At 35.4% G+C, this 21,870-nt stretch overlaps 1 protein-coding gene across 1 annotated transcript in view; it reads right to left on the reverse strand.

The window, feature by feature from the left end:
* Nucleotides 1-10,355: 10,355 nt before the first annotated feature.
* Nucleotides 10,356-21,870, reverse strand: part of kcnk9 (potassium channel, subfamily K, member 9) — a 108,886-nt gene continuing 97,371 nt past the window's right edge. Inside the window, exon 2 of the mRNA XM_030147334.1 lies at nt 10,356-11,269. Within this exon, the coding sequence (XP_030003194.1) occupies nt 10,386-11,269 (884 nt within the window). The 3' untranslated portion in view covers nt 10,356-10,385. The remainder of the gene's footprint in view (nt 11,270-21,870) is intronic.

Here is a 21,870-nt window from a genome sequence, read left to right on the forward strand (position 1 = left end):
ATCTGACTCACAGCTCATGAAGGGTAAATGAGTTCATTTGTTTGCTGCTTCCTTTTTTTTTTTTTTTTTTTTTTTTTTTTTGGGAGGAAAAAAAAAAGAAGCGATCCGTTGTGGATACACGGGTGATACATTCAATAACTGCTGTTTGGAAAAGTTTGACTGTGAGCAGAATGGAAGGCAGACCATTTGGATTTGCAGTGGCAGGTAGATGATCCGCACATGTATGTTAGTATTGGCAACATCTGAAGGTTAAATGAGTTCGATAACATTTGCACATGCTTCACAAGTTTGTGTTCTGTGCAGGGAGGCAGTCATTTGTCGACATTTGAACATTTATTTCTTAAACTGTATGCTGATTTCTGAAGTCCTCGTGTGTGCTCTGAGGTTCTTTCGTTCTTCTCTGATGCTCCTCTACAGCAGCAACAGTGTGAAACTTGCTAGTGTTAGCTAATGTTAACAAATGAACCGTTCCCGTTTTAACACAGACACCAACACAAACCTGCATGAGTACAGGCCTATACATACTCCAAAAGAACAGAGAAATCGGTACGGTTTCTGGAGGTGGCAGGAGAAAAGTTACTTCTGATCTGGACATTTCATAGTTCATGAGAAACTTGAGTCTTCCCATCCAACGTGAGATCATGAAATTGCGTAAATATTCACGCCACTTTTAATTGGCGTGTTATTTATATGCATTATTAGCTTTTATATAAGTGTGTATGTTCACGGCGCGTCAAATACCATGCACTGAGGGTTAGGGGTTAGGGTTAGGGATAGGGGTTACGGTTAGGATTGGGGGTTAGGGTTAGGGTTGGGGTATAGGATTAGGGTTAGAGGTTAGGGTATAGAGTTAGGGTTAGGGTTGGGGTATAGGATTAGGGTTAAGGTTAGGGTACAGGATTAGGGTTAGAGTTGGGGTATAGGATTAGGGTTAGGGGGTTAGGGTATAGGATTAGGGTTAGGGTTGGGGTATAGGATTAGGGTTAGGGGGTTAGGGTATAGGATTAGGGTTGGGGTATAGGATTAGGGTTAGGGTATAGGGTTAGGCTTGGGGTATAGGATTAGGGTTGAGGTTAGGGTACAGGATTAGGGTTAGGGTTGGGGTATAGGATTAGGGTTACGGGGTTAGGGTATAGGGTTAGGGTTGGGGTATAGGATTAGGGTATAGGATTAGGGTTAGGGTTGGGGTATAGGATTAGGGTTAGGGGTTTGGGTATAGGATTAGGGTTAGGTATAGGGTTAGGAGTTAGGGTTAAGGTTAGGGGGTTAGGGTTGGGGTATAGGATTAGGGTTAGGGGTTAGGGTATAGAGTTAGGGTTAGGGTTGGGGTATAGGATTAGGGTTAAGGTTAGGGTACAGGATTAGGGTTAGGGTTGGGGTATAGGATTAGGGTTAGGGGGTTAGGGTATAGGATTAGGGTTAGGGTTGGGGTATAGGATTAGGGTTAGGGGGTTAGGGTATAGGATTAGGGTTGGGGTATAGGATTAGGGTTGAGGTTAGGGTACAGGATTAGGATTAGGGTTGGGGTATAGGATTAGGGTTACGGGGTTAGGGTATAGGGTTAGGGTTGGGGTATAGGATTAGGGTTAGGGTATAGGATTAGGGTTAGGGTATAGGATTAGGGTTAGGGTTGGGGTATAGGATTAGGGTTAGGGTATAGGATTAGGGTTAGGAGGTTAGGGTTGGGGTATAGGATTAGGGTTAGGGTATAGGATTAGGGTTAGGGTATAGGATTAGGGTTGGGGTATAGGATTAGGGTTGAGGTTAGGGTACAGGATTAGGGTTAGGGTTGGGGTATAGGATTAGGGTTACGGGGTTAGGGTATAGGGTTAGGGTTGGGGTATAGGATTAGGGTTAGGGTATAGGATTAGGGTTAGGGTATAGGATTAGGGTTAGGGTTGGGGTATAGGATTAGGGTTAGGGTATAGGATTAGGGTTAGGAGGTTAGGGTTGGGGTATGGGGTATAGGATTAGGGTTAGGGGGTTAGGGTATAGGGTTAGGGTATAGGGTTAGGGTTAGGGTTGGGGTATAGGATTAGGGTTAGGGTATAGGATTAGGGTTAGGGGGTTAGGGTTGGGGTATGGGGTATAGGATTAGGGTTAGGGTTGGGGTATGGGGGTTAGGGTATAGGGTTAGGGTTGGGGTATAGGATTAGGGTTAGGGTATAGGATTAGGGTTAGGGGGTTAGGGTTGGGGTATGGGGTATAGGATTAGGGTTAGGGTTGGGGTATGGGGCATAGGATTAGGGTTAGGGGGTTAGGGTATGTGGTTAGGGTTAGGGTTGGGGTATAGGATTAGGGTTAGGGGGTTAGGGTATGTGGTTAGGGTTAGGGTTGGGGTTAGGGTTCTGCCTGGATGATATGTCAAGAATAAGCTGCAAGAAAAAAAAAATTCTCTGTTCTTGTGGACTAAGTACAAGTCATAATAAACCTTTAAAGAATTGTTCCACTCTAAAACAAGCTGATTTTTGTAGCTCTGGCCACCATTCAGATTAGCTGTAATACCTGTGAGTGTAACAGTGGTGCTAAAGGAAAGTCTGTATTGTGTATTTGCAGTCAAAACTGTGTAAAAACCAAACAGTGGCTAAATCAAGTCAGATCTGTGTTGTTTTGATATTAGCTAAATGACACATTAGTAATAGACTTTATTGCAAATCAAATGTGTCATGGTTCCATAAACAGTTCAGGGACATAATAACAGAGTATTAAGGCCTCAGCGAAAAATACAAAATAAGAAAAATCTGATATTTTGAGAAAAATCATAATATTACAAGAAAAAGTTGCATTTGTATTAACACATACAGACCCAAAGAGCCACTGGTGACCAAAACTATCTACTGATAAAAACATGTTTAATACCTGTTTTATACCACTAATCCTACCAATACAAGTAAATAATTGGTGTAAAATACAGTAATTCATCTTTTCATGGTCATCAGATGTGATCCATTTGGACGTTCACAGGCTCCGTAGTGACCGTGGAAACACCGTCATCCTCTACAACATTGATTCACCAGTAAAACCCATGGAGTTGGATCAATGACAGTGGATGGAGACACTTGTATGTTCAGTTAATGATAGATTTTACTGAAAAAAAAATCCCTTTTTCTTCAGTTTTCTCTGTTTTTGATATAATAACCCTCAACTGTAATCTGATCTTTTATGAACATCTACATGATCAGTAAATTAAATACAGGCAAATACCTGATTTTCACTGAAAAAATGCGAAAAACAGAGGATAATATGGTAGTAAATGGTGATAATTTACATAAGAAAGGTTAAATAGAGAGAAAAATTCAATAAGAAGCTGCCAAGAAAGTAGCATTGCGTCGGCTTCCTGATAAAACCTGCTATGTGATTTTTGGCAAATTTTACAGGAGAAACAAAAAACTGTTTATATAACAGGAAACTGTGAAATATGACAAAAAAATATCTGTTCCTTTAATGTTGGTACTTATGATGGAATGTAAACAACTTTCACAGGAGACTGAAATTTGAAGCTATAATAGGGGAGATAGCAGGTTTTTATTCCCAACCAAAAATGTCACTTAGCAGGTTTTATCAGGAAGCCGACGATTGGCTCTTTATGGGTTAAGAGTCTAAATATGAATCTCCTAGTGTCCATACTCATGAAGATGTTTTTTTTTTTGGTTTTCAACTGTCATGTGAAAAAATATGGCATTAACCCATAAAGACCCAGAGCTACTTTTGTGGCAGTTCTTCAATAAATATATAATATCTTTCTGTTTAACATTTATCACCATTTATTATAACATTATCCTCTATATTTGGAGTTTTTTCAGTGAAAATCAGGTATTTTTGTATACATGGTTGCATCATTGTGAACATCTGAACATTACTGGTTTGGTATCACACTGTAACTACATCCACAGATCTGACCGCTCATATTTAGTTCCACCAGTGATAGTCATGATGGCCAAAGTACAAAAAGAAGATGCAGTGAGTTGGAATCAGCCTTCGCACTGCAAATATAGCTCCGTCTGCTCTGTTGGTCTGCTCGGTGTGTATTGAAATTGTACGGGCTAACCTCAGATGTTGATTCTCCATCTCCTCTCCTTGTTTGTGTGGTCGTAGATCTGCCTGTACATAAACGGAAAGCTCAAACAGACCTGCACTTTTGCTTTTAAATGTGCCCACTCCAACAGAAATACTCACTGCTGTTTCTTCAAGGCACATATGCTAATGTGTAAAAATACCTATGCATCTCAGCCATGAAAAGTTTTTTTTTTATTATTATTATTATTATTGTTATTATTATTCCAAAGGTTGTTAGAAACATATTGTACAGGATAAGCCTTTATAGTTCCACTAATGAAACAATGCTTCAGGGCTTATCTCTAACTTCACGCCTGGTTGTATTTGTCATGACTGAATAGGATTCATGGCATTTACCAAAAAAAAAAAAAAAAAAAGACTGGCAATCTCCTCATGAGACTTTAACCTTTTAACATCCAACTTTTTTAGGATTTAAGGCCAAAATGCATGTAATAAACCTCTTCTAACAATCTAATCAGTTGAAACATGGCTCAAATGTAACCCAAATCCTAAAATGTGTCACCGGTGAAACAGTGGATGTTAAGAGGATAAAGAATACTGACAGTTTTCCAAAGTCTCAGTCCAGGAATTCTGTAAGAAATGCAGGTATTTGCCGTATAACTTAAAAAAAAAACCCAAAAAAAAACCCATCACTTTTCTTCGGTTATTAATAAGAATACAAATCTGAACATTTACATCTTCAACTGCATTCAGGAGTTGTGTTTACTGCTTAAATGCTGCTTCATTTCGGGCCTCGTTAGTAATGAAACATTTATCTTCACGTTGTAACAGAAACAAGACTTTGGGCTTTAAAACAGGCCTGTAATTAACATAAAATATCCAGAAGATTTTTTTTTTCCAGATTGGCTTTCATAAACCATGTCTAAAATGCAAAATGACTCATCTGCAGCAGCACAGGCTTCAGTGAGATGATGCATCTCAGTCACCTTTTTCTCGAAAAATACCTATTATGGTTGGATTTTGATATTGATATGTACATAGTGTTGTTTGGCCAATGCACACCTGGGATTTTATGTGTCTGAAGTCTGTTTTTTTTTGTTTGTTTGTTTATTTAAAAAAGGTGACTCATTCGAACCTGAGACCATTATTGTATATTTTTTTTGTCTGAATGGAAAAATTAGAAAGCAGCTTCAACCAAAGTTTATTCCCTTATGAGCTGCTGGACTCTGGCAAAAAGAAATAACGGTAACACTTCATTTGAAGGTCTAGTTTAGAATGCATTAAGCGCACATTCATAAGACATTATAATGCATTATAAATGCATTATAAAAGTCATTACAACAGTTTATGATCATGCAAAACAACTTATACCAAGGTTAATAAAGTATTATAAGTGTAGGCATAATGTATTATAAATTCAGCTTTCATTATATTTTATACATCCATACCAAAGGAATGTGAAGGAATTTATTTTTTTAGGTGGGGAACTTTTGTTAGGTTTAGTCACTGGTCCCTATATCCATCTATTTTAGGGATTTCATATTTATTAAAAAAAAAAAAGTATGTGTTCGAATTAACAAAGATTTAGAGCTGCTACATTATTTTTTATTTATGTATAAAGCAACATTTAACACTTCTATTCACCTCTGTTCTTTTAATGTTTTGTTTTTGCAAAATAAAGAGTTATTAAGAACACTTTGATGTATAATTTTTGGCTTACACTTTACTTAGATCCAGCAGATACTGCTCATACGTCATCATACTTGTGTTATAATATCATACAATTGCTAATAACCTTAGACAGTGTTGTCACTTTACTAAAAGCTCTTAAAGTCATCCTGTAACTTATTATTGATGTTTATAAGGCATTATTCAGTTTCAGAAACTACATGTCAGAGCAGTTCTCTGTGTCTTTATAACTGGCTAGAGTTATGATGGTTAGAATGTGTTCCATAACCCAGGACTTGAGATTCTTCCTTCAGACACTGTTGTCACTTTGGTATGGATGTATAAAACATTATGAAAGCTGAATTTATAATACATTAGGCCTACACTTATAATACTTTATTAACCTTGGTATAAGTTGTTGTACATGATCATGAACTGTTGTAATGACTTTTATAATGCATTATAATGTCTTCTGAATGTACGCTTAATGCATTATAAACTAGACCTTCAAATAAAGTGTTACCGAAACAACTTCTGCTGTTAATCGTTCTTGCTGTTAAGATTCTCAGCCTTTAAAGTCATTACAAAATGATTTCCCCATTCATCATATAAAGGTCATGCACTTATCAGATCGTTCAATTAATTTAAAAAAAAACCCCTCTACTTTCTTTCCTCTGGTATTTTACAGAGACTTTAAAGGATCATACGGATGTTATTAAGTTTTCTTATCTCTTATCTCCAGCTGTCCACTCACATTAACTCATACTTTCTATTTCTGCTCTTTCCTGCGTTGATGCATTTATCGGCCTATGTTTCCCTAATGGCTCCAAAGTGCGTCCAAACCTTGAGAGTTGTCAGTTTAGATCTACATGCTTTTGCATCACTGTAAACACTTGTGCCCACAGGTTAAATATAAGTAGGGTTCATCAGCAGACTCAGGATGGGTCTGTAGGCATGCAATAGGTGCACAGGGGTTAGGAAACATCATTGACGCAGTTAATAAACTCAACCGGAGTCATTTAATTGCACTTTTTAGGATTTGATAGCTGCAGGTTAAAAGAAAAATCCACCTATTGATCCTCTGACACTGTTTTATGTCATCATCTGTGATGCTCACTTCATTAATCTGAGTCTTTTGATAATTTTCCAAGAACCTGTTAATTCAGTTTCCTGGCTCCTTCTAATTAGTTCTATTTCCATTGATGCTCTTTGAGAAATCCAAAGAAGGACCTAATCAGAGGTGGTTATGTATCAGTGATAAAAGTATAACCTTCATTAAAATGTGAAATATTATTGGCTGTGTTGCTTCCAGCACTGGGTTGCACCGGTTTAATACAGCCTATTTTCCACATAATTCCCATAATACAGTAGTTCTGATACAGTTTGACTCAAAGGCCCAGTGAGGTTCAATTGAAATCAACTGGATCCAGGTTTTTGGACCCATTATCAGGCATGAGTCATTGCTAATACTTGCACATCGGCTCATTTGTTAGACATACAGTCACGGAAAAAATTATTAGACCACCCTTGTTTTCTTCAGTTTCTTGTTCATTTTAATGCCTGGTACAACTAAAGGTACATTTGCTTGGACAAATATAATGATAACAACAAAAATAGCTCATAAGAGTTTAATTTCAGAGCTGATATCTATCCATTTTCCATGTTTTCTTGATAATAACCAAAATCACTTCAGTTCTTACATCAATATCTATGGCATTGTACTGACAAAAACAGTGCTTATTGACATTCCATGTTTTGTTTTCTGTCTGTTTTAGTCACTTGATACACACAGGAGTTAATACTTGATTGCATAACCATTGTTTTTGATGACTTTTGATGGTCTAATAATTTTTTATGCAGCTGTAGCTGTTATTTGTTATTACATCCTTTTATGTATGAGTGTATTTTATGTTTTAGCTTATTAATTCCAAACTCAACCTCACATTTTGCACATTTTTGTTGTTTAACGCTGTAGAGTTATGATCTGATCATAATGAGGTCTTCTGACATATTTCTTTATCTGTTGTTTGGACTTTTCAGCCACTAGCCTCCAAAGTGCTTAAAAAGTGTTGACAAATGACCCTTCGCTAAGCCCCACCTCCCTTAGTTACTGTTGCTATGCCTGTCAAGCTTTGGCACTCAGTATAACGCTGGATGGCATTTTTAGTGTTGTCAGAGATATTACAAAAAAAATACTTGGAAATTTCTGTGATAATAATTATGAAAAAGCAGAGAAAGCTAAAGAAAGAGGAGTAGAGAAGTTATCTTTGCAGTGTTTGAACAAAAACTAATGTTAGTTAGTTATGAATGTTAGTTAGTTATGAATGCAATTGTTAGCAAACAAAGACAGTTGAACTTTTTTATTCATTTTAACTTTAAGTTAGATATTTACCCCGCCCCCTGAAGGGGAGGCAAGGGGTATTGTTTTTGGTTCAGTTTGTTCCTTTGTTTGTTCCTTTGTTTGTTTCTTTGATTGTTTCTTTGATGGTTAACACTCTAGCAGCAAAACTATTGGTTGAATTCATACCACATTGGGTTTATAGATTGCCAGTGACCCAGATGATGTCATTACATTTTGGGAAAAGTAGGTCATAGTTCAAATTTTCTATGAATTTTTCAAATCTTTTTTTTTTTCTCCCGTTTACTTATAATGGCTGAAATTTCAAATGTCTATAAAAACATCAATTTTGTCTCAAATTACTTCAAATTTGGTATATATAGATATATATACAGAGGCAGTTGATATGCTGACATCACCACATACATAGACATGATGACATCAGCTGGATCGATGCCAAAATAAGTTACAGTGGAGTTTGTTGTACCTGGCACCACTTGTTATGTGTCATTTGAGACTCAATGAGGTAACCACATCAAACAAACACCAATAAGAGTAGGTCCAGACACTTTTTTTTGTTTTTTGTAGCTTGCTAATAACTGTTTGTAATGCCAGCTAATGTTAGGCAGTGTCTTATCTTAGAGAGAGAGAGAGAAAAAAAAGAAGTTTTTAGTGATATTCATTAAGGCCACATTATGAAAGTAGCTCTGAATCGAATACTACAGTCCTGCTTGTCCATGTCTCTCCAATATTAGGGAATTGTAATAATGCTAAAACATAATCACAGAAATTAGAGCCACCAAATTATCATTGTCACTTATGCTTAGCTTGAGACACTTCTAAATTCAGAAAAGAAACCATGCAAAATCCTCCCTTTACAGGACTTAGACGTTCCATCATTTATAAACTAAACACTCAAAAAAATTAACATTAATGACTTCATAACATCAGTGTTAGCTATCAGTCCATCAAATTATGACTTTAACTAGTGATAAAAACAGTGGTATCATGTTTCCATTAATCACTGACAACAAATAAAGTGATTAATAGCACATAAATATTTATATCTATGAGTTCCATTCACACTCTGCTTTGGCGTTCATTTGTCCTACAAGCTCAACAGGCCTAGTTTTTTTAGTTGCGGTTGCTGATGTAGGATTGGACAGAGGCTGTTTTTGGAGGGGTTTAGTGAAGGGTCAAATAAAGAAGAGGAAACTGCACTGCTTTTGATGCTCTTTGCTAACACATTGTATTTAACACTGTAAGAAGAGTACATTTTACTGACTGACCAAAGAAAGTGATAGAATTTTCTGTCTCTTTGGACTTCTGAGCAGTAAAGTTGGACCTCATATCTAGGTCGTTCAGACAAATCTCAAAATAGTTCTCAGTTTATTAATAATTTTATAGATTATTCAGTGTGGTGCAATTCTCTTCTCAGAGAAAAACTCTGTGTCTCATAAAACATCAGTGAATATTGGTGTTAAAAGTCAATCTAGATAAAATCCTGTGCACTTTAATTGAACAATATTCAATATGAAAATCCAAGGTGGAAAAAACCTCAATAGAACTAACCTAAAATTGTACTATATTGATGTTGTGAGGAGGGTGGACCTTCTTTTAGATCAATTTTAACTCTCATTATAAATAATATCTGGTGAAATTAAAGCCTTTGTGGCCACATACAATCTTTAACCTTTCAGGAAGATGAGAAAACACCAATAACAACAGTATGATCCTTGTAATCTGAGACAATAAGACGCCTTCACGTAGCTGTTTTGAAAACAGACCGAATGTCACAAAACCATGGCACACTCATTAAATGACATCGAATGCACATGCTAATATTGGCAACAAGATTTTGGCTTGATGTGTGGCTAAAAGGTTGAAATATATGATTGCTTATAGAAAACAATACCTGATGCTTTTAAGTCATTTTAAATTCTCTGTCTGCAGTGAGGCAATGGAATAGTACAGAACGGTAAGTTTCTTCAAGTTAAGGTGAAACAAGCATAATCCCTTTGAAAAATAGCATTTCCCCAAGTGTGCATCATTTGGTATATAACCAAAGTAATATATCAATTTTGTACTGTAAATCTGTAATAAGGAAGGTCTCGTAGTTTTTTTTAAATGGAACAATTCTCTTGTAAAAATAGACATCCATGCTTCATGCTTTGCATCCCGTTGCGTCCATGCCTGCTGTTCTGCGCAGTGTTCTTCATCTATTCCCAAGAATACTTTATATATTACATAAAACCAAAAGGGAAAAAGTGCTGAAATCAAATTTGGTAAGGAGCAGCATTGGAAATGTTTGACCTTGTGTAGAAAACATGGAAACTCATTAGTCTTGTATGTGTGGTGGAACTCAAATGGACTTCCTCCTCCTCATAAGCTGGTGATTGTCTGTGAAGCTGTGAAGGCCCGGTGACACCGAGCTAATGGGCGAAGGGAAGAAGCTGTTTTTCAAGGTGCTGGGCGAAATCTCCTCAATCCTGTAGGAAACTGAATGAAAGTACTGATTGGGGTTCAGCTGCGAGCTGAATGAGTTCTGATGCGAGAAGGCACATCCCAGGCCTCCCATCCCTCCCCCAGAGCTGCCGAAGTCATGTGAGTGGTAGTGCATACAGGAGCAGACTGACTGCAAATCAGTCACTTCCGCTCGGTACGGCTCGCGTCGCCGCCGGCCGCGCTGCAGCGTTTCGTCCTGGATGTGGATGATCATGCTGTTCCGGTTGCCGACGAGCGAGGCGCGTTCCTCTGCGTCCCGCCGCTCATCCTCACTGTTCATAGTCAGGAAGCGGAGCACTACCAGGTTCAGAAAGGCCCCGATGACTGTCAGGCCCACTAGGATATACATGAAGCTAAAGGCCACGTACAGGGGCTTCTTCTGAAGGGCCCGGTTCTTTTGGAGGGCCACAAAGTCCCCAAAGCCTATAGTAGTTAATGTGATGAAGCAATAATAGTACGACTGGAAGAAGCTCCAGTCCTCGTAATGAGAGAAGGCAGCAGCACCGATGCACAACGTGCCGATGCAGGAGAAGAATCCCACGGTTACCATGTTCTCCATGGATACATCGGTGATGCTCATGCCGCAGCACTTCTTGATACGTTTTAGGAGGTACTTGACAAAAGTGTTCATCCTCTCACCCAGACTTTGGAACATAACAAGAGTCAAAGGGATTCCCAGGACGGCATAAAACATGCAAAAGGCCTTGCCTGCGTCGGTCCCTGGCGCTGCATGTCCATAACCTGAGAAGAAAAAACAGAAAGCAGCAGTTAGTGATGCAGAAAGTTTTAACACACAGGTGTCAAACATGTGGCCCGGGGGCCAAATCCAGCCCGCCAAAGGGCCCAATCTGGCCCTTGGGATGAATTTGTGAAATTTACACTAATTTGCAAAAATTACACTAAGATATTAACAGTCATTATAGTTCAGGTTCCACATTCAGACCAATTCAATGTCAAGTGGGCATGACCGGTGAAATACTATCATAATAACATATAAATAATGACAACTCCAAATTTTTGTCTTTGTAAACATAAATATTTTCATGTATTTCCACTAAAACAAAGAACAATTTTGCAAAAAATGTGAATAACCTGATAAAATATGAACAACCTGAAATGTCTTAAGAGAAGTAAGTACAATTTTAACAAGATTCTGTTTTTTTAAATGTTTTGTGTATTTGTTGATCCACTGTGATTTGTACATTATAATGCACATATGTAAAATGATAAACTGAGGCAGAATTTTGTTAAAATTACATTCATTTTTTTCAGTTTGTTCATGTTATTCACATTGTTTGAAAGGATAGTTTGTAGATGTAAACCTTTTCATAATGTAAATTTACCTTTTTCGCTCTTAAAAATAGAGAAAAGTTCAGAGATGACATTATTTATGTATTATTATGTTATTATTTTACTGGTCCGGCCCACTTCAGATCAAATTTAGCTGAATGTGGCCCCTGAACTAAAATGAGTTTGACACCCCTGTTTTAACATGAGATTCAATGGGAACAAACGCCTCTAGTGGCCATTTGAGGTACTGCAGATTTTAGCCTCTGTTTTTATCCTTACTCATAAGGCTGCGGCAGTATCGTCAAATGCAGTCACTACTCAAAAAAGACATTAGCTTTTGTTTACAAACATGACCCAGCAAGAAATATCTCTAAAAGAGTCTGCGAGCGCTGCCAGAAGTGGTATTGAATAGGTGGATGCCACAGAAAATGTGTCTGCTTATTAATCTTATTTGAGCTCAAAGATTATGGTGGGGAGGGATGTCCAATTAGTCAGAAGTTTCCGGTGTGTTAGAAGAGTTTAGACGAGGGATTGGAAAGGAGTCATGGGGGAGCCAGTGAAGCTTTTAGCTTAATTAAACTTTATCTTTAGACCAGAAGCTGCTGAGTCACACACAAAGAGGCCTTTCAGAATCAACCTGTGGGCTAACAATAGGATTGATATACCTTAATATATTTATTTTTGAAATGCAACACAAATGATCATGTGCACTTTGCAGTTTAATTAAAAATATACTTTGGCTAAACAGTATGAATGAAGTCCACTGCTGTTGAACATGCAGAACATGTTGAACATGCAGAGTTGATAAATAATGGCTTATTGATTATCCTTCTTCTACTGGAGCCTAAAACTGTGAGCAGTAAAATCCAAATCATTGCCAAAAAACACCCACCCTCACTTGGTTTGTGCATCCGTCCAACAACTTCAGAATGGAGAGATAATATTTATATTCTGTTGCATTTTTACTTTTCTTCAACCATGTCCTAAGCAAGTACTGTATTTTGCGCCGTTAAATATTGATTATGTTTCCCATATGGATTTCTACCAGTTAAGCATGAATTTAGTTAAGCAATTGGCTCTATGAAAACAATTTGCATCATCATCCAGAGCAGATACAAGTGTATGATCAATGGTTTATAGGCTTGGGTGTCTTTTTAAGACTAGTGGTGGTGCATAATGATCTACACTTCCTAAAACAGGGTTAATATCAGAAGTTTTTCTCTCATAGACCAGTGGTTCTGAAAAAATAATATACTGTAAATAGTAAAATTACCCACAGCAAGGAGTATAACTATAACTGTAACTATAAAGTTTTTAATATTGGTATAAAATTCAAGTGGATTGCAAAGTAACATCAGAAGTGGATGATATGAGTGTGATCACTGATTTTATGAGTATTAGAAAACATGACAGCCAATAAGAATACATGTGAATTTATGAATGTCATCAAAGAATTGCAGTGTCACTTGATTTATTTACACCTTTTACTTATCTACCTCTATTAAAAATGTGGAAAAATAAGAATAAAAAAACAGCCAGACCATGCAGTGGTACTATCTAGTGGCATCTACCCACCGGTGTGTTCAGGGGTATATGCCATATTTATTTTTCTGTCAGAATTGCGTATACCCACTTCTAAATCCCCCTGATGAGCACCATTCAGTAATATCTGCAGCCAAATCACCCATTTTTTCCCCTAGGATGGTGAAGTCATGACCCCCCCCCCCCCCCCCCCCCCCCCCCGATTCTGCCTCTAATCGCTGCCTTCACTGATTAGATTGGTTAACTTTAAGCATGAGGACTGATGAGCCAATCAGAGGTAGAGTAGGGCGGGTCATGCGGAGGAAAATATTGCTAACTAGTGCTGGCCACCTCTGGAACCTGATTGGACACCAGTTGATTGACAGGTCATTGCACGTCTCATTGAAAGATGCACAATTATTGGAAATGCGAGAAAGGCAGAATAAACGTCTTTCAAGTGACCAACCTACTTTCATGGAATACATAATTCTGAGGTAACTTTTAAGGTGGTTTCAGAATGACTTATTAGACTTTCATGCAGCTGCTTGTGTGACCAGTTAAACCCACAAACTGGTCTTGATCAAGTCATGATAATTTTATAATAATGAGTAAATACTACTGATAGATTTTTGGGTAAACTAAATAGACTAGTCTTACGTGTCAGTGTTTCTAAAACAGGGCATTTTTCTGGACTACTTTAACCCATAAAGACCCAGAGCTACTTTTGTGTCAGTTCCCAAATAAAATGTTCTCTATATCTAACCTTTCTTCAGGGATTTATCACCATTTATTGTAATATTATCCTTTGTATTTTGTATTTTATCAATATAAATCAGGTATTTTCCTATATTTAAATTACTGATCATGAAGATGTTCGTAAAAGCTCAGATTAAAGTTGAGGGTTATTGTACCAAAAACAGAGAAAACTGAAAGTAAAAGTAGCTTTTTCAGGTAATTATATCAATAAGTAACCATAAACCAAGCATTTCCGTCCGGTGTCATTTATTAAACCCCACAGATTTTACTGGTGAATCAATGTTGTAGAACACAGGTGTCAAACACATGGCCCGGGGGCCAAAACTGGCCCGCCAAAGGTTCCAATCCGGCCCGCAGGATGAATTTGCAAAGTGCAAGTTAGGGCGTCAAACTCAAAAATAATATCATAATAACCTATAAATAATGACAACACCAATTTTTTCTCTTTCATTTAGTGCAAAAAAAACCCCATTAAATTATGAAAATGATTACGTTTACAAACTATCCTTTAACAATAAAATGTGAATAACCTGAACACATATGAACAACCTGAAATGTCTAAAGAAAATTAAGCGCAATTTTAACAATTTTCTGCCTGTTATTAAATGTTTTGTAACTTTGTAGATCTGGTCTGTAATGCATATGTATAAATGATAAGTCGAGGCAGAATATTGATAATAAAATTGCACTTATCTTTCTTAAATTTCTTTTTTTTTCAGGTCATTCACATCCTTTTTGTTTGGATAGTTTGTAAATGTAAATATTGGCATAACTGAATGTTGTTGTTGTTGTTGTTGTTTATGGCATTAAAAAAATTTGGAGTTGTAATAATTTGTTGGCTGTCATGCTATTATTTTACCGGTCCGGCCCACTGCAGACTAATTTGGGCTGAATGTGGCCCACGGAAGAAAATGTTTTTGACACCCCTGTTGTAGAAGATGAATCACTGTTGTAGAAGATGACAGTGTTTCCACGGTAATTATGGAGCCTCTGAATGTCCAAATGGGTCATATCTGATGACCATGAAAAGATGACAAACTGTATTTTACACCAATTGTTTTCATGTATTGGTAGAATAAGTGGATCAACAGGTGTTAAACAGTTTAGATCAGCAGATTTTTTTGGTCAGTGGTGGATGTTCGGGTCTTTATGGTTAAAAAAAAAAAGGGCAAAAATTGAGAGTATACCCACTTCTCCAGGGCCACTACACCACTGCATCTACCTAAACACAATCAAACATTAAAGATGTTAATAAGTCTTAATGCTCGATGCCATCTGCCATAAAATGGAGGGAGAAAAGGACAAAGAACTCTATTCCATTCCATTTCTGCAGAATAAATCTTCCTGAATCCCCCATAGTCTTCGACAGTGGAGGCAGTCAAAAGCAGAGAGGGCACAGGGTTGAAGTGTCTGTTTCTGACCGTGATGTTGTGTTGTGAATATCAGTGAAAGCACTATGAAAGTGAGCCCTGGCAATCTTTTCAGCTAAACAACTTATGTTAAAGGTCTTCTATATAGTATTGATATTCCATATTCTCAACAGCAGAGTAAGCCTAACACAGAACCAACACCACAAACAGATCAATGCTGTGTATCCACAGACTGTATCACTCACTGAATAAAGTATAAAGTTCGTTGTTTACACACAGTCGTATCATAGGATCATCAAGTTCAGCTTCAAAATGAAACTCATATCTGCTTATTTTGACACACATTCAAAATAACACTGTCTTATAATCTTTACATGCTGCATCAGCTGATAGTTATATTATAGCTCTGATTTTAGATAAAAAACAGACAGTAAATACACAAATTACTTATTTTTTCTGTACAGTTTGTATCGATAACTGCCCTAAAGATCTGTGTGGAATCATCTCAACAAGGTCAGGACTAGTCTGAACCGTGGATCAACAAACAGTGAACTTAAAGAGATAATAACTTCATATCTTCATCAGCTTCAAAATAAAACTCACTGAAACCTGTTTATATATGAGAATATAAAATGCATGTTTGATCTGTGCTGTGATCCAAGTTATGAGCATTAACCCATAAAGACCCAAACATCCACCAGCAACCAAAAGCATCTACTGCTCTCAACTGTTTAATACCTGTTGATCCATTAATCCTATCAAGGCATGTAAATAATTGGTGTAAAATGCAGTTTGTCATCTTTTCATGGTCATCAGATATGACCCATTTGGATGTTCAGAAGCTCTGTAGTGATCATGGAAACACCGTCATCTTCTACAACATTGATTCACCAGTAAAACCCATGGAGTTGGATCAATGACAGTGGATGGAGACACTAGGTTTATGTTCAGTTAATGATAGATTTGCTGGAAAAGTCCCTTTTTCTTCAGTTTTCTCTGTTTAACCCATAAAGACTCAGAGGTACTTTTGTGGCAGTTTCCAAATTAATTGTTCTCTATAATTAACTTTTCTTAAGTGATTTGTCACCATTGATTGTAATAATAACCTCCTTAGTTTGTGTTTTTTAAGTGTCAATCATATATTTTGTTTTTTTATTTAATTTACTGATCATGTAGATGTTCATTAAAGCTCAGATTAAAGTTGAAGATTATTATATCAAAAACGGAGAAAACTGAATGAAAAAGTGACTTCTTCAGCAAATATGTCAATAACTGAACATAAAAACAAGTATCTCCATCCACTATCATTTATCAAACTTCATGGGTTTTTCTGGTGAATCAGTGTTGTAGAAGATGACAGTGTTTCCACATTCACTACGGAGTCTCTGAACATCCAAATGGGTCATATCTGATGACCGTGAAAAGATGACAAACTGCATTTTACACCAATTATTCACATGTATTGACAGGATTAGTGGATCAACAGGTAATAAACGGTTTAGATCAGTAGATGGTTTTGTCAACAGTGGATGTTTGGGTCTTTATGGTTTAAATGTACAAAACTTAAAGTTTAAATGTTTAAATGAGTTTTCATAAACATCTAAATTAAGTATAGGAAATTAAATACAGGAAACAAGTGGGTGCTAGATGTAGTAGTTTTAATGCTGGGGACAGCTGACTTTTAGGTCTATATTTTAAAAGTACTGACATAAAAATTACTTGGTAAATCATTCTTTAAAATTAAAAGGAGACTAAATATATTAATATCAATATCTAGGGACTGAAGTTACAATGTAAAAAAATATTATTCTGGCAGCAGGGGTGCTGAAAAAATACTGTTAAATAACGGAAAATAACCATCTCAAAAAAATACGGTAATTTTCCATAATTAACATACAGCTTTTTGGCCCTAACTTTACATGAGATTTTGCTTTTTTTTTTTACTTTAAATATTTAATAAAGAATATTTCCATGTATTAAAACAGTCAAATTTCATATATATATATATATATATATATATATATATATATATATATATATATATATATATATATTTATTTATATATTTATATATACATATAAAATTTTCAATGACACTAAGTTGTACAATCCGCTGATAAAAACTGTATTTGGACAGTTTATCAGTGTTTATACATGTTATACATTCACAAAAATACATTTATTCAATATTTTTGTTGTGAAACCTCCCGTAATTAAACAAGATATTTGTAAATTAACAAACAAGTCTTGTTAAACTTACAGAAAAAAATACTTCTTTTACGGTTAATTGTCAGTAATTTTATCTAGTTTTTTTTTTTTTTTTTTTTACAGTATTAAACTTTAAATTAACAGTTTAAACTCATTAATAGAAAATAAATATTTGTGAAATTACAAAATATTTGCAAATGTATTTTAACTGTATTTTTCTGTGAAAAAACAAAAAAAAATATTTTAAAAAATGTAAATTTTTTTGGTTATTCAGTTACAGTTTTTTCATGTTATTTTACATTTGACATGTAAAATCACAGTCTGTTTTTGTAAAAAAAAAAAAAAAAAAAAAAAAAAAAAACAAATCTGGAAAAATCTGTGAAACAAATGGTAAAAATTCTGTTAAATTACAGATTTTTTTTACAGTGTAGTAAATGCATTGTTTCCCATCATGCAGCGTGGTACGGTGCTTCCCATCAACTGTCATGGGCATAGCAACATGATTGTAAGGCTATTGTATTCCCAAATTACTAATACCTCCCAAAATATTGGTCCTATCAACTTGCCATTTTTGCTAGTTTCTTCCTTGACCAAAACTACACAAACATGCCAAACTGCAGCAGTCAACTCTTTCAAGATTTTGCATGATACCCGAGACACACAAACAAACATACACACAGAGTCCACTTCCCTTTTATAATTTAAAGATTTATGATTTACAGTGAAAAATGCAAAATACAGATGGTAATATTATAATTAAACAATGATAAATCACTTCAGTAAAGGTTAAATAGAGAGAAAAATTAATTTGGGAACTGACACAACAGTAGCATTGGGTCTTTATGTGTTACAGTAATAAGCATCATCTTACTAGTTCATTGATCTGAGTTCCACATCAAACATCATTACTCATAAATGTCTTTTAGTCTTTAGGTTAAAGCTCATCACTTTACTCAATGCACCCTTATACGGGTCATTTTGCACAAACTAATTATTTATACTGTAGATTTCTGTGATAAAATGAAAGCAAATTAAACCAGCATGAAGATTAGGATCTACTTCAGTCTTGGTTTATCTGCTGGAAAAGACCAAATACTGATCTTATCTCAGAACCGGTACTGGTATTAAAGTGGTTTCTCAATTTAGAGCAAAATCTGCAGCTGAGATCTGATTCTGAAATTGCTTCACTGGTGGAGAAACAACTGGAACCTGGAAGAAAAATCCAACCCTTATCTTCACGAGTAGACGGCTCTGGACCCATTTTAACAGCTAAGGTTTATTTTGTGTGTCAGCGTTTGGGTTTATATATGATGTGATCTTATTCCCACTGAATTCAACTGAACAAGACCATTTAAAATGTAATATAAAGTGTGTTTAATTATTTATTTAGAGAATATATTTGTTTCAGATTTGTGAGTACATCCATTTCTTTTGGTGCGGACAGAAATATCTTAAAACCTGTTGCTTTAAATTGTGTTGAAAGAATTATGGTCTAGATCAGTGGTTCCCAACCTTTTTTGCCTTGTGAACCCATTTTAACATCACAAATTTCTGGCGACCCCAGACATTCAAAATAGAGACTTTTTTTTTTTGGATAAAATTAATTTGTTTTTGATCATGTTATAGTTTTCTATACAATGTTGCAATTAAACATTAATTTTAGATGTAATTTAGGCTATATAGTAGTGGTAGTAGTAGTAGTAGTAGTTTATTTCGAGCACATAGAATCATCAGATAACATACAACATGGTCAAAAAAATAAATCAATACAATTTTTCTGCGCTCGAAAAGGAGTGGGAAGAAGTAGAACTATAATATAGTATATAATGTATATTATTTTGGATGGAGGCAGAAAAGCCAGGTGGAGATTACTGCACAAAGTGAGAAATGTCAGTCCAGCTTGGATTTACAAGGCTGACAATTAATACTGAACAAACAAAAAGTCAAATTCATAGTTTGCAGTCAAACTATGAATCATGAAAGAGCTGCAGCATCTGAAACCGACCACAATGAACATTTGACAGATAAACAGTACCACAGTGCTTCAGTTTCAGCTTCACAGTTTGTCATGTCTTTTATGGATTGGGATTGTCTCTGTCGACTCAACATATATTTGCATTAGTAAGTTTTTATTTTAAATAATTACTAGAAATTTCAGGTGACCCCATTTGGATTCCAGGCGACCCCACGTGGGGTCCCGAACCCAAGGTTGAGAAACACTGGTCAACATGTTTACCACACGCTAAAAATCTAAACTGTCTAAATTAATATCATCTGATCAATACTTTATTTAGTTAGTCTTCAAAGAACTTTTTTTAAAATCTGCTTTAGAGTTCTAATTTGCTAAATCTAAAAAAACAAACAAAAAAAAAGACATAAGACAAAAGGTGTAAAAGTATGTAAGTGTTATTTCATAGGTGTATTCATGGATTGATGATTGCTTGTTTAGTTTTCTTTCTTTCTTTCTTTCTTTCTTTCTTTCTTTCTTTCTTTCTTTCTTTCTTTCTGTGAGCAATCCCGACACCCTTTTTTTCTTTCTTCAAAAAAAAAAAAAAGAAAAGAAAAGAGAACAGTGCACGTTGTGTCAATGATGCCTTGTGTAATATGTTGTGATTAATTTTTTTTATTTATATTATTTTTTTTATTTATTATTATTATTAAGCTTATGAAAAAAAAAAACTCTATTTCCCCTTGGGGATCAATAAACTTCATCTGTATTTGTTTATGTATGAGTCTGAAAAGTGACTGAATTCCACTGTGCAGACAGTGTTTTGGCTCAGAGACAAACATTCTTGTAGAGTAACACACATTCTCTCATTATTGACAGAATTTCACTTTTTTAACTGCATACTGTATCTTAAAAACTACAGCTGAAAAGCATTTGGAAAGGGTAAAATCTTGTCATGTTGCCAAGTCCCTGTCGCTGCATGAAACAACATCCTCTGAGGTAGCAGCTACATGCTAAAAGAGGGACATTTTAATGAAGAGTTGAAGATGTACTTAGTTTATTCTTTTCCATCCTCTTTAGAATAACCAGACTGGGCTGTTTTACATTTGTTTTCATTGGAGGTCAGTGAGTTGATCTTCACCTTTTAACCTCGTAATTATAATTACACAACAAAACGTTTGCACACTTATGAATGTATATTTCTTTACTTGTCATATCGGTAATGTATTGTTTAGTACATAATGTACAAATTGCTGTTCTAATTATGCCTTAACCCTTTATCGGGCAAGAGACTATTTTTGGTAACTTCTACATACATTACAAGACAGTGACAGCGACAGTTTCAGTAAGGACAGTGAGTCACCAATCTCAGGTCCAATGTGGTCTACAGGGTCTGCAAGGTCCACCTCTGCATGAACAGTGAGTGTACCTGCTTTGTTAGGTACCATGAAGTAATGGTACTAACGTAAGGAATGATGTTCAAAGGGAGAATGTGGATGTGGACAGGGGTCTTATGTTGGTCTAATGTTCGAAAATACATGTTCCATTTACTTTACATGTGTTCTTCTTGTATTTTTTTAATATAAACTTCTTGGATTTATATATATATATATATTTTTTTTTTTACCACTTAAGTGTAAGGAACCGAATATGGTAACTTCATTGACCTTTTGGATTTATACGGGTTTTTTTTTTTTTTTTACCACTTATGGGTAAGGAACCATATATGGTAACTTCACTGACCTTGATTTTCTACATGACAATAAAAAAACTGAAAAATTTCACAAAAGTAATATAGTGTTGTTATGTCCAATAACACATTTTCTTTGAATATTTAAAATACTATATAAAAATACAGGAAAAATTTGTAAAATAAACAATGAAAATTCTGTTAAATTAAAGATTTTTTTTACAGTGTAGATAGATAGATAGATAGATAGATAGATAGATAGATAGATAGATAGATAGATAGATAGATAGATAGATAGATAGATAGATAGATAGATAGATAGATAGATAGATAGACTGTAAAAAAAAAAAAAAAAAACGTAAAAAAAAAACTGTAATACTCCGGCAGCAGGGGTGTCGAAAAATAATTTTCCATAATTAAAATACAGTTTTTTGCCCTAACTTTACATGAGACATGGCTTTTTTTTTTTTTTTTAACTTTTTAACTTTTTAATGTTTAATAAAGAATATTTACATGTATTAAAACAATCAAGTTACCTACAAATATATATAGAAATAAT

This window comes from Sphaeramia orbicularis, chromosome 11 (genome assembly GCF_902148855.1).
Source record: "Sphaeramia orbicularis chromosome 11, fSphaOr1.1, whole genome shotgun sequence".
Classification (NCBI taxonomy): Eukaryota; Metazoa; Chordata; class Actinopteri; order Kurtiformes; family Apogonidae; genus Sphaeramia; species Sphaeramia orbicularis.